This window comes from Myxine glutinosa, chromosome 11 (assembly GCF_964187855.1).
Source record: "Myxine glutinosa chromosome 11, kmMyxGlut1.1, whole genome shotgun sequence".
NCBI classification, from domain to species: domain Eukaryota; kingdom Metazoa; phylum Chordata; class Myxini; order Myxiniformes; family Myxinidae; genus Myxine; species Myxine glutinosa.
The window spans coordinates 104182787-104195873 of record NC_136271.1 but is presented as its reverse complement, the minus strand read 5'-3'; the positions used below and the strand labels follow the sequence as shown (position 1 = coordinate 104195873).

Sequence of the window (13087 nt, the reverse complement as noted above, 5' to 3'; positions counted from 1 at the left end):
AAACTGTTTGTTTACCCCCAAAACACCCCCCCCCCCCAAAAAAAAAATTCCGTTTGCTTACCAAAAATGGTTACCATGGTTACCATAAACATTCGTCACTGAAAATTATGTCATCTGTGTTATTTCTGCTTGATTAATAATCCTACCGAATTACACACAAAATTCATAACGTTGATGCTCCTATCTACAAAGATATTTTAAAAATACTTTTTTAATGGGGGGTACATTTTTGTGGCCCACCCTGTATAAATGGAGGCATATGATGACATTTTCTCTCTGTGCAAATACAAACATTTTCATATGCATATGCATTATGCACATAAGTGATATTAATTGCAATTATAACCCTGAAAAATAAATCAGATAAGCAGGTGGAGCTCAGAAAGCCTAGGAAATTAGAAAGATTAGACCGGGTATGCACAGGAACAAGAACTTTAACAGACGAGAGGAAAAGGAACGCAGGTGGTTGGTAGAGAGATTGTGAAAAAATTACAAGGACTGGACTGAAATGAAGAACACTGAAGAAAAATGAAGAAATGAAGAAAAAAATGAAACTGAAAAAATGAAGAAAAGAAAAAAAGACAAAAAAAAAAATGAAGAAAACTGAAAGAAATGAAGAAAAGTTTGCTCTTCCACGAGCCTCGATCTTGTATTGAAGAATAAGAACCACCTTTAGAGGCCATTTTTCCCCGCAGAGCAGGGGTTGGCCTTTCTTGGGCACCATGGTCCCCTTTTTGAAGCAATGTTTTATGGCCGGATGCCCTTCTTGCCACCAACCCTGTTAGTCGCCTCCTGCGACACAGGGAATTACCAGTGAGCTGGTACTCAATTTGCCGACCTCGGAAGGATGACAGGTTGAGTCAACCCCCCTGGTGTTAATTCAACGATCGACCGGGATTCATGACAGGTTGAGTCAACCCCCCTGGTGTTAATTCAACGATCGACCGGGATTCTAACCCAGGATCGTGGGATCCCAAGCCGGCACCCTAACCGCTACGCTGGCAACCAGTGCAATGGGAAACACAAAATCCAGTGCAATGGGAAACAGAAAATCCAGTGCAATGGGAAACACAAAATCCAGTGCAATGGGAAACACAAAATCCAGTGCAATGGGAAACACAATACAAAAACAAAAACACGTACTGATCCTGTTATCTTTCTTTTCAATGTAGATCTCAAGGCTTATGGAAGAGCAGTGTAATAGAGCATAGAAGGTCGACAAGCCAACAATAAGGCCTATCGAAACATGGACAAAGGGCATGATTCTCTAAGGATGATTATCTGAAGAGAGCAGTGAAGTGAAATAGTTGGGGCCAAGAGGATGTGTGCTGGGGTTAGGGTTAGGGTACAACATATCAGGACTTCCATTAATATTTATTAGTGTTTATATAACGGTGACATCCTTTAACCAGAAATATCGTGTATCCGGAACATCGTTAGTTATTTTCTTTAAATATTCTGTTAAAGAAAAAAAAAAAAAGTGACCCTGCACTGTCCCATCTTGCTATGTGAAGGACTGTTTTACGAGTGTAAAAAAAATTTTAAACTTTAAATTCCTCGCTGCTGACCTCTGACAAATATTCTGATGGAAAAACAAAACAAATCAAAATTCATCACTTTCAAGCGTGTTGGTGAGTTTCTTTTGACGAATCATTTGTTTCGTAGTAACATCATCTCTCAGCTGTTTACAAAAATTGGATTTAATACAATTTCAGCTCTGTCGTCGCCACTCCTCACTTTCATCAGAGTTTGCTATGACAATATATATGGCCCAAGGACAAACGCGACAAAAAGTTGGCCTTCACCTGGAAAAAAAATCTGTTTTCCCGTGGAAAACCACGTCACGTTATCGTGTGCAACAGGATTTCACGGCATCAGTCACTACGTCAGTTAACAGTATCGTTTATTTGCCAAAAATATCGTTCCTGATAAAAATAAAATAATTTTTTTTATAAATAAAAAAAATTAAAAAATTGGCAATTTTTTTTTAATATCGTATAAATATAACACACCTTTTAACATGTTTAACAAAAATAACACACAAAATAACACGCCTTTTAATAACACACCTTTTTCAGAATCATTGGCATCTCCCGCGATGAAGCTAACTCCGAGGGCTTTCCACTCACTCACCGCAGGTGGTCTTACTGTCTTCTACCGACTCCTTTCCGGCCTTGCTCCCCCAGCTCTATCTGTGTTCTATCCCCCAAATATTCCTACAGGTCGCACAAGATCTGCCAGCAACACTCTTATGGTTAAACTGCCAATATCAAGACTCTCTGCTCACCTTCACTCCTTCATTCCTCTTCTTCCACCTCTGGAACAAACTCCCTCACTTTCTTCAATCCCACTCCTCCCTCCAGGTCTTTAAAACAGCTGTTCATCACCATTGTCTTATCTTCCCCCATCCAAAACCTTGATCTTTTCTACGCCCGTTAATTCACCCCAGATCCACTTTTTTTGAAATTCCAACTTCTTTCTTTCCTGGAAGTCATAGCAGTGTCCATGTGTTTTACACCTCTCCCACCTCCCCCCTTCCCATGCCTCCTCTCCCCAAGCCCTTTCCCTCCCACAGATCTTCCGATGTCCCTGTTCTCTGCTGTTGTACTTGTGTGCTTCCCTCTCTCTCCCCACCTTGTCTCCCGCTCCCTTTTTTGTATGTTTTGTGCGTCCGTTTATTGTTTTTTTGTGATTGATGTGAACAATTAAAACAATCTTAGCTTTGAAGTGTAAACAACAATCAAACGTCAACAATTTCATCTTCTGAAGGCCACGTCCACATCCACATTGATCCCGTCACAACAATAATAAACCGAAACTTTCGTCCTGACTACAATACACAACAGGGTCAGTAATACGTGAACATCAATCACCTGATGCGTATCAACAAAATGATCACATTCACTATGAACTAATTGCCATTTCACTGGGTCTCCTTGGTAGTTAACATTTCAGAAGAACACAAAAAACCAAGAGTAGGACAACAATGGTAAAGAACTGGGGTTTACTTGAATTGGGTTTGGGCCTTCCAAAGGTTGTCGGAAAGAGTTGTCCTATTAATCTAAGAATGAAGAATCCTGAAAATAGCTGGCTTATTCAAGCTGGTGTTTAATAATCACAGCAGAATGATTTCAACAAAATCTAATTGTAAGAAACAGGCAGTGGATGACGCAGGCTAAATGAGAGAAGCAGGTCGGAAGGTTTATTCGATTTGAAGCAGTGGCTCCAATTTGAAAAGTTTTTAACTGTTATGAGGATTATGAGCAGAAAGTGGAAAAGCTTTTACATATTCAACGCTTATCAAATAACGGAGGAAGTGAAAATGCTTTTGTGATTTTGAATTCTGATTTCCTGCGCCCTGCAATGCAACTAAAGACCTGCTGGCCAAAAACTTGGGGCTCAAAACTTGAGACTTGGGGTCCCACAATAATGTTTACTTAAAAGGATTTTTTTGCACACATTTTAATAAGAAGTACATCATGAAGCTGTGTCAACAGCACTCTCGTTAAGTTATGCCATGAGTATAATGATTGGACATTCCCAATGTGAAGTGTTTTCGGAGAATTAGAAATCCTATAATGGATACAAGCCAATATGGAGGATTAGAGTTATTTGTTTACGATCAAACTCAAGTCAGGAAATACAAGGCCCAAATAGCCAAATTGAGTAGTACCAGATCTAGAGTGACACATGTTTGAATTTGTCAGATTTTCATTTGTTAATCATGTTATTACTGTACTTGTCTCCCATATAACGTGTTATGGGACCAGTTCATTTAATCTTACTATAATTCACCAAATGTCCGTCCGTCTGTCCGTTCGAAGGTACCGCAAAAACGGCTGAACCGATCGCAACGATATTTTGGGTGGGTAATCCTGGGACCCCCTGGAGTAAAATAGGCTATATTGTTTTTCCAAGTTTTCCAATTTTTCCAATTTTCCAATTCTCCAGTTTTTCCAAACACGATGGAATAATATTTACCGATATGAACAGTGATGTGGCTTTTATTTAAATTCTACAAATACTGTTTAGATTTTGATGAGAATTACGAACCTGCTGCAAATGCGGAGGTGGACAGATGACGGCAATGCACGGGTTTGACAATATCCCAATACAACCGTCATTCAATCGTAATGTTAAATCGTTAAACGTGTTAATCGTTTTGTTAAAGTATCAATTGATGATTGGAATTGAGTGAATACAATTACGATTTTGAATTCGTAATTGTGTTCACCCAACCGTACGGAACTTCACATCAGGATTTAAATATTTGTTTGTCACGAATGTTGTTAAAAGTTTATTTTTTATATTAATGCTATTTAATTTGTGATTGGAATGAAAATTTGGAATGAAAAAAGAGATATCGAGTTCAAGTGAATGACGAAATGCCGTGATGGTTTCTACTTTCTAAACGTGAAATTCGCGGATCACCATATGCAGATTCGCCATTGACTGGGTATGGAACAAACATACCCGTTTGTTTGCGAACGGGTACGTTTTTCATGGAAGTCCTTCTATTCACGAACTTGCTGTCCATGTCTGACGTGCGACTAAAGGTGCTACAGGAATGTGGAATTTATTGGTTTCATGCTTTAGCATTCGCCGTTTCTGCATTGTCTGTTTGCTGCTGGCCTCCCACCCATGCGTAGCACGGGTACCTCACTAGTAGGATTAAATTGTACTTGTACAATTTCTATAATCTTGGATGAACAACCTGTTTCCATGATTTGACTCTGGGTATAGCCATCTCTAGCTGCTATTTGCTGTAGGAAATGCTGTTGAATACATCTCGATGTTTGTTGAAACGTATGTTGTATGTATGTCAATTGTATGTTGAAATCGTCACATGATTCCCTTTTGTTGGGCATTATATGCGAAAGCATCATGTGTGCACTGTCACAGTCTGGACCAAAGTCAGAATATGCTTCACGAGTGTCATGAATCACACTACACCGTTCAATCCATGAATAGTGAATACACGTCAATTGTTGTGAAAAACAAAAATGGGAGTGAACAATTTTTGTTCTGGCACAATGGTGTTTGCTCCGTGAGCATTCACAATAACAGCAACAGGATTATCTGGCATCATTACCCAGCAGTACTAGCACTGCAAGACTTATGGTAGAACGACAACTATGCTCCAAAGATGAAATTAACATTGCACTAGCTCCTTTAATAGTCATCCTTTACAATAACCATGATATAGTTAATGAATAGTCCCAAGCGGGACAGGCGATCGTCTCCAGATGGAGGGTGGTTGTAGTCGGGCTGCATGAGGTGATAAAGACGGTCTTTAGGGGTCTTATGAATCTTAAGGGTCTTACGGTTTCGAAACGGTCTTAGGGGTCTTGAGGGTCTTACGTATCTGAAAGGGTCCTTGGGTTCTTAAGGTTCGTTCGAGTCTTAAGGTGTCTATAGGGTCTTTAAGAGTCTGAATAGGTCCAAAATGTTGGAAGACTCTTTAAAGGACTAAAATATTAAAAGGACTCAAACGTACTAAAAGTCCGAAAAGAACTGTCCCCTCTCTGCCCCCCACACCCCAACTCTCTGTCCTCCCCTCCCCTCTTTCTTTTCTGTTCTTCGATGCAAGAGGGAATTAATGTCATTATTAAGAGGTTAAAATTAAATTAAGACATTGAATTAAATAATTATTAAGATCAAATAAATTAAGAGGTTAAATGAAGAGGATTAAGAGGTTAAGATTAAATAATGAGGAGACATCGATGACGGAATCTCACAATATGTGATGGACATACAAACATGGATTAAATTTTGAGTTGATTAACTAATTAACTCACCACCTGGATGGAAATTAAAAAAGGGCTCCTTTGGTTTTTGTGTCATGCCGAGTTTCAAAACGATCTGTTGAGCTGCCTCAGAGGAGTAGGGGAAAAAGGTTAATGGACTCATGGAACGAAGGAAGGAAGAACTGACTGGCTGAAGGACATTGCTATGGATGTAACAGCTCTTTTAGACTTTGTTGTAAGGGAGTTTAAAAAAAGGTAAAACTAGACCCGCACAGGCTGAACAGTTTATGTTTTGTATCCCACTGATAGGCCGGAACTGGATCAGTAATCTGAACCAAAATCGAATCACCTTGTTTTCTCACCTACCCAACTCATCCACCAAGTTTTGTTCGAATCCGTCCACAACGTTTTGAGAAATTGGCCTATATATCGTTTTTCGCGCTATCTCTCAATGGTGAAAAATGACTTTTTAAATTGTCATAGCCAGATCCGCATCCAGATTCTCATCAAAATCAAATCAATTAATCCGTGTCACACACCCAAGCTGTCATCCAAGTTTCATCCAAACCCGTCCGTAACTTTTTGAGATATCCTGCTCACAGACAGACAAACAGGGTTGAAAACATAACCTCCGTCCACCTTCGATGGCAAAGGTAATTACATGTAAAAAAAATCCTGCAACCTCGACTAAAAAAAGGTGACTAAAGTTAATTTACTGCTATGATTAGTATTTATACTATAAAATGATGAGTATCTATATGATTAGTATCTGTATTAGTTGAACTTTAAGAGGTTCATCAGTGAGTGCAAGGAAGTATTTTAGGCAAAAAATTTTTTTTCAGAAAAAGAAAAGTTTAAATTTTAAAAAATAATCACTCAAAAGTGCCTGAACCTTTGTCGCAACGTTTAAGGTGGTATTAAATGATCCCAGACCCCATTCCTTCGTGGATAGGGGGAGATGCTTTAGGCTCCCACAAAAAAATTGGAAAAAAAAGCAAATTTTTTTTTTCAAAATGCCAACAGGATTACAACAGCTTCGGGCAATGCCGGAACCCCAGCTAGTTATTAGTAATAAAAAATAATACTTGTTATTCATTGTGTTTACTTGTGACCTACTTAATACTTTATTTCAAAAGGAAATGGCAAAAGTTTCAAAGGTTTTGGTTACCAAGATTACGAGTGAAAAAGTTCAATTACTGTAGCATTGCAAGCTAAAGTGGATGAACCAGGTACCAAATATTGACGTTAACAGGTGGAGACCTGTATGCGGCGACAACATCAGACTTCATGGCTGCAGACCCTGGCCTGTTTCGTAGCAAGCCGGGCACACACAGCCGGCCATCTCTTCGCTCTGAGCCACACGAAGCAAGCTGGCTGAATGGTACGCTAACCAGCAGGCATGACTAAAACAACGGTTGCCTGCATTATTGATCCCTATTCCCTCTTGTATGCAATTTGGTGTATGCATGCGTAATTCACCAACGTTTGTCAAATTATTCATATAATATGGTAGTTTTTAGTTGTCAACTTGTATTTCAGAGTTTTCCAACCACATTGCTCTTTGATCCCATAATCGTTGGCCCTTTATCCTCCAGAACCACAGTTTGTGGCAGCATTCGAGGTGCCTGAAAGCTTGGACCCTGCAGAGGACAAAGTATATATTTTTTTCAGCGAGAGAGCGTGGGGGGCAGCAGGTGGAGAAGAACATGCTCTGTATGCTCGTGTCGCGAGAGTCTGCAAGGTCAGTCTCACAGGCAAATTATATTTGAAAACACAAATTTTAAACTTGAAGTCAGTGCTCCCTCTCTACAGTGACAGATCGTTCATGATTGGAAGGGATAACTTTTTCAGTCACCTTGCGCCATTGGTCCACCACAATGTAGAAACAAGAAAGAGCAATCGAAGATTGCAGTCCCTCGCCAGGACGTGTTTTCGGTGGTTTTTAAGGCTTTTGTGTTAAAACAAATGTGACGGCCGAACCACTTGACCGATTACATCGCTATTCATTTTTTTCTCCACCAATGTATCCCTAGATGATGCTCAAGAAATTTCATCTTGATCAGATGATTTGTACTTGTCGAATTATGACGTCATAATTGAGGCAGCTATGACATCATCATTAACACATGTTATTCCCCATGCAGAGTTCTTTACAATGAGCCATGTCTCAATTTTTTCTATGCAGTGCTTTCGGAGATATAGAGGTGCAAAGTTTTTCGGTTTTTCCAAGATGGCGCCCGTACCACGTGACTTATTACGTCATAATTATCATTAAAAATTATACAGGAAGAGGTGCACCGATGGTGAAAATTTCCTGTAAATCAGACCAACCGTTTTTTTTTTTTTGGTTTTTTTTTGTATACAGAATCGAGGCTCGTGTAAGAGCTAACACATGTAACATGAAAACATGCACAGACACATAAAAACATACTATGAAGGGAGCGGGAGACAAGAGGGGGAGAGATGGAAGCACACAAGCACAACAATAGAAGAGAACAGGGATGTCCGTAGATCTGTGGAAGGGGGAGGGCTGGGGAGGAGGGAGAGGTATACGGTATAACGCAAATGAACACTTCTCGGAATTTCACTACTAGGAATTTCAGGAAAGGAGCTGGGGATTGAAAGAGGCGGATTTGGGGAGTTTGGACGGGGGTAGAAAAGATCAAGGTTTTAGATGGGGGAAGATAAGAGATGGTGGTGAACAGCTGTTTTGAAGACCTGGAGGGAAGTGTGGGATTGAAGAGAGTGAGGGAGTTTATTCCAGAGGTGGGAGAAAAGAGGAATGAAAGAGTGAAGGTGAGCAGAGAGTCTTGATTTTGGTAGTTTCACCAGAAAAGGGTTGCAGGCAGAGCTTGTGCGTCCTGCAGGAATATTTGGGGGACAGAGACAGAGCAGGGGCAGCAAGGCTGGAGAGGAGTCGGTAGAAGGCAGAAAGACCACCAACCTGCCTGCAATTGCAGTGAAAATCATATTTATTCTGTGCAGACAAACAGACAGACAGACAAACGGACTCAAATGCAATACCCTCTCTTCTGGCGAGGGTAATAACACAAATAATAACACCTATGAGAAATCAGAAAATATAAATATATATATATATATATATAAATTTTCAAATTCCTTTTTCATTAATATTTTCCTGAAAACCTAAGTAGAGAGCACCTGAGTATACCCTGAAAATTTGGTGGTGATCGGCCCAAGGGTCTCAATGTAGTTACCAGACATACAGACACGACTCCTGTTTTTCTTCTAAATAAAGCTAAATTATGGATAAATTGTCGTGCTGCAAATAATTTCCCAAAACATTCAAATTATGGTTAAACAAACGATATGTGCACTTTTAGAGACCACATGTATTTATTTTTCAATGCATGTCCACCATGATTGACGTCATTGAAGTGAACACATTTCCTTTCTGTCCCCTAAGCTATGGAAGGAAGTGAGGAAATCGTTTTGCTGTCTAGCTACAAGAGACAGACAACCAAAATTGTCCGATTCGCAAACGTTTCTTTCGATGTCGGATAATCGTGTAAACAACGAGTGGAAAGTAAGTGTGCTGTACAATGAACCAGTAAACAGTTGTTCATGATAACACGACCAATTTCATCCCGACTTGTTCCACACTTCACAGAATGACAATGGTGGTCAGCACAGCCTAGTCAACAAATGGACAACATTCCTGAAAGCTCGGCTCACGTGCTCCGTCCCAGGACCTGATGGGGTCCACACACACTTCGACCTACTTCGTGAGTTTCGCTTCTTACACTGGGTGATCTCAAAACATTGCTCACAAGTTCAACATTCAAGTTTGTAGAAAAATCAGTTGGCATACAAATGATGCATGGAACTAGTTAACGAAAATATCATTACAGACTGTTAACTAATTGATTCCTCAGCATCTTGTTAATGTGCAATAATTGGCCATGCTATCCTGATACCTGATACCCTAACTAATTATTGTACATACACAGCTCAGAATACCACTTTCTGCTGGTCTGTTTCGGCAGTCAACGTTAACTTTCGTAACTTTTAAAACTTTAAAAAACTTTTTAAAACTTAAAACTTTTAAAACGTTTACTTTTAAAAAAACTTTTTAAAACTTTTTAAACTTTAGAAAACTTTTTAAAAACTTTTTAAAGTAACTTTCTTTCGGCAGTAAAGAGCTTGAAGCATCAACAGTTTTCTTGTTTTGTTCACAGTTTCATAAGGCTCATGGAAGCGGTTGCACATACAATGTTTCAAGCAGGACAAGGGCATAGGGAGATGTAGGTGTACTTTGAACATGGCCTAGACTCCATGCATTATGAGCTATCTTCCCAAATAACAATGCCAATCAAAACAATCTTTTCAAGAATGTACAGGCCAAGGATGACCAAATGATGACGTGCAAATCAAAATCTGATTGCAGAAATAACTAATGACCCAACTCAATCAAATTTCGATCTCCAGTTCTCCAGGGGCCAACAGCTACATTGAGAAAACCCGGGGTGGGATTTAGAATGATATCAATGAAAAATAAGGCAACATGGAACTGGGGTAAAAATTATTTAACCATTGCACCAACCATATCATTGTCTGAAATCATGTTATAGGTAGTCTCCACTCAAGACCACCAGGCATGACTGACATATTTAATTTGCAAAATTTGTGTGTCTGTGCATCTGTATTTCCAGGTGATGTGTATATCCTTCAGACAAAGGACAAGCACAATCCTGTCTTTTATGGACTTTTCTCCATGACCAGGTACCACCAAGAAACAACTAGCAGAACCTGCTGTTGTGTGTGTGTGTGTGTGTGTGTGTGTGTTTGTGTATGTATATATATATATATATATATATATATATATATATATATATATATATATATATTTATATATATATATATAGCAATAATTTGTTTATGACGTCATATATTGTGTAACTTGCATATTCTATATATATATAGAATATGCAACTGGTCTGATCGGGGTATACATCATAACCACAGCACGTACAAGGTTGAATGATACCTCATTTAAGAGCTCTTAGTTCCAGACAGTGCATGAGGTGGTTTAAAATTACTGTTCTTCATGCAATCTCGAGTTATATTCATTTTTCTTGCACACGGGTTGTGTATGCTCAGTCGTTGGTTTGCACATGTACAAAAAATGAATATGAATGATCGTTTTAAGGCCATTTTCCCCCGCTAGAGCAGGGGTTAGCCTTGCGGACCCCATGACAATCATGGTTCCCTGTTTGAGGCAATGTTTTTATGGCCGGATGCCAACCCTTAGTCGCCTCTTACGATGCGCAGGGATATGGTGTACCTATTCTAAACCGGGGTACACACCGGGATCATTCACCCAGCAAGCTGGTACTCAATTTGCCGACCTCGGAAGGATGACAGGCTGAGTCAACCCCCTGGTGTTAATTCAGCGATCGACCGGGATTCGAACCCAGGATCCTAGGATCCCAAGCCGGCACCCTAACCGCTAAGCCAACACCAGGTATCTCTATATTGAAATATATAAAACTGAAAAAACAAGGTTGGTGAAGCAATCCATCCATTTAGTCATGTTACTATACGTCTATTAATTACATACTGTTTGAACGTCAGTTGCATCCTGTCTATTAATTAAATACGTCTATTAATTATGTACTATTGGAATGCACCTTTTGACCCTTTAGACTGCTGAGGCCCCTTAGACCTTTGAAGACCCCCAAAGACGTCTCAGACCCCATAGACCCAAAAGGTCCAGAAGACCCAGAAGATGTAAAATACCTAGAGGACCTAAATACCCAAAATACCTTTAAATACCCTGAAGACTCAAAAAACCACAAAGACACAAATGATCCTGAGGACACAAAATACCCAAAATACCCCAAGGACCCAAAAGACCCCAAAGACCCAAAATACCTCAAATACCCTTAAAGACCCCAAATAACCTTATAGATGCAGAAGACTCTTAAATACCTCAGAGACCCTTAAAGACCCTGGAGACCCTTAAAGATCCTGATGACCCAAAATACCCCAAAGATCCAGAGGACCCAAAAGACCCTTAAATACCCCGAAGACCTTTCAGATGGAATAGACCCAAAGGATCCCGAGGAATTTCCATAGGCCACTGACATTATGCTGCAAAAGGACATTCCTGCCAAACTCCATAAATATTCCACAATATATTATACTGTAAACGAATTCCCTTACAACAGCCCAGTGGAATCGGTCCCACCTAAATAGCAAAGTTGAAAGATGGCAAAAGGTTACACCAGGATTGATCCAATATGAAATTTTGAGATTAATTTTTTTTTACCCTGTTTTGACCCATGTGACCCTAAGTCTTGAATCCCTGAGTGGGAACCGGGGGTCAAATCCAAAAACATTGTTACATATTTCATGCATCTCCCAATGTTGATCGCATACAAAAAGTTTCATAAAAGTGTAAAAATGCACCAGTAATTGCATAATTTGGAATTTCAACTTTTGACCTCGCACCAGGGAGTGGGGCCAAAATTGATACTGCTATTGCACCTTCATGCTATGTGTTGGTTGGTAAATTTCTGCCCAACCATTTAGGAAGATATAGCGTGAAGTACAGACAGACATATAGACAGACACATAGACAGACATATAAACAGACACATAGACAGACATATAGACATACAGACCGAGTCGATTACAATATTCCCCCGTTTTTTTTCTTTCTGAAATATCATGGGGATAACTACAGCGAAGTCGATAGCACATCATGCAAGCCAACGCTTCTGTTTTTTTAGTTTTTTTTTCTTTGATCCAATATGGCTGCCAGACCACGTGACCGATGATGTCATAAATTTCCATTCTCCAATACAATTGTTGCGTAGATCACGCTCAAGAAATTTCAAACTGATCAGATTATGCATTGTCCCTGTCGAATCATGATGTCATAAGGCACCAATGACGTCATTGTCAACAACACTTATTCCCCGTGTGAAGTTCTTTACAATGAGACACGTTTCAATTTTTCCATGGAGCGGTTTCGGAGATATAGAGGTACAATTGTTTTTGTTTTTTTCCAAGATGGCGCCCTACCTTGTGACCGATGATGTCATAATTATCACTAAAATTCTACATGAGTAGGTGCATAATATGGTGAAACTTTTACATCAATCGCACCAACGGTTGCCGAGAAAATGAATTTTTAAAATGCAGACACGTACACATTCGATCGCTTAACCCCGCTCTTTGCTTTTGTTACGTGCTCCTCCCCGACCCCCTGGTCACGGTGTACCTCCGAGCCCCGAAAGGAGTCACGGCAGAAAAACGTGTTATTCTGTATGCCAAAGATCAATGGTGAAGCCACACCAATTGTTACAAACCAA

At 39.7% G+C, this 13087-nt stretch overlaps 1 protein-coding gene across 3 annotated transcripts in view; it reads left to right on the top strand.

Moving 5' to 3' along the window:
* Positions 1-13087, top strand: part of LOC137437053 (semaphorin-3D) — a 191053-nt gene that overhangs the window by 75388 nt on the left and 102578 nt on the right. For all 3 annotated transcript variants that reach the window (XR_013625010.1, XM_068131382.2, XM_068131381.2), the window contains exons 7-10: positions 7000-7128; positions 7343-7488; positions 9379-9493; positions 10421-10490. Coding sequence is in view for 2 of the 3 variants with exons in the window: in XM_068131382.2 (XP_067987483.2) it covers positions 7000-7128; positions 7343-7488; positions 9379-9493; positions 10421-10490 (460 nt within the window). In the remaining variant the exon portion in view is untranslated. The remainder of the gene's footprint in view (positions 1-6999; positions 7129-7342; positions 7489-9378; positions 9494-10420; positions 10491-13087) is intronic.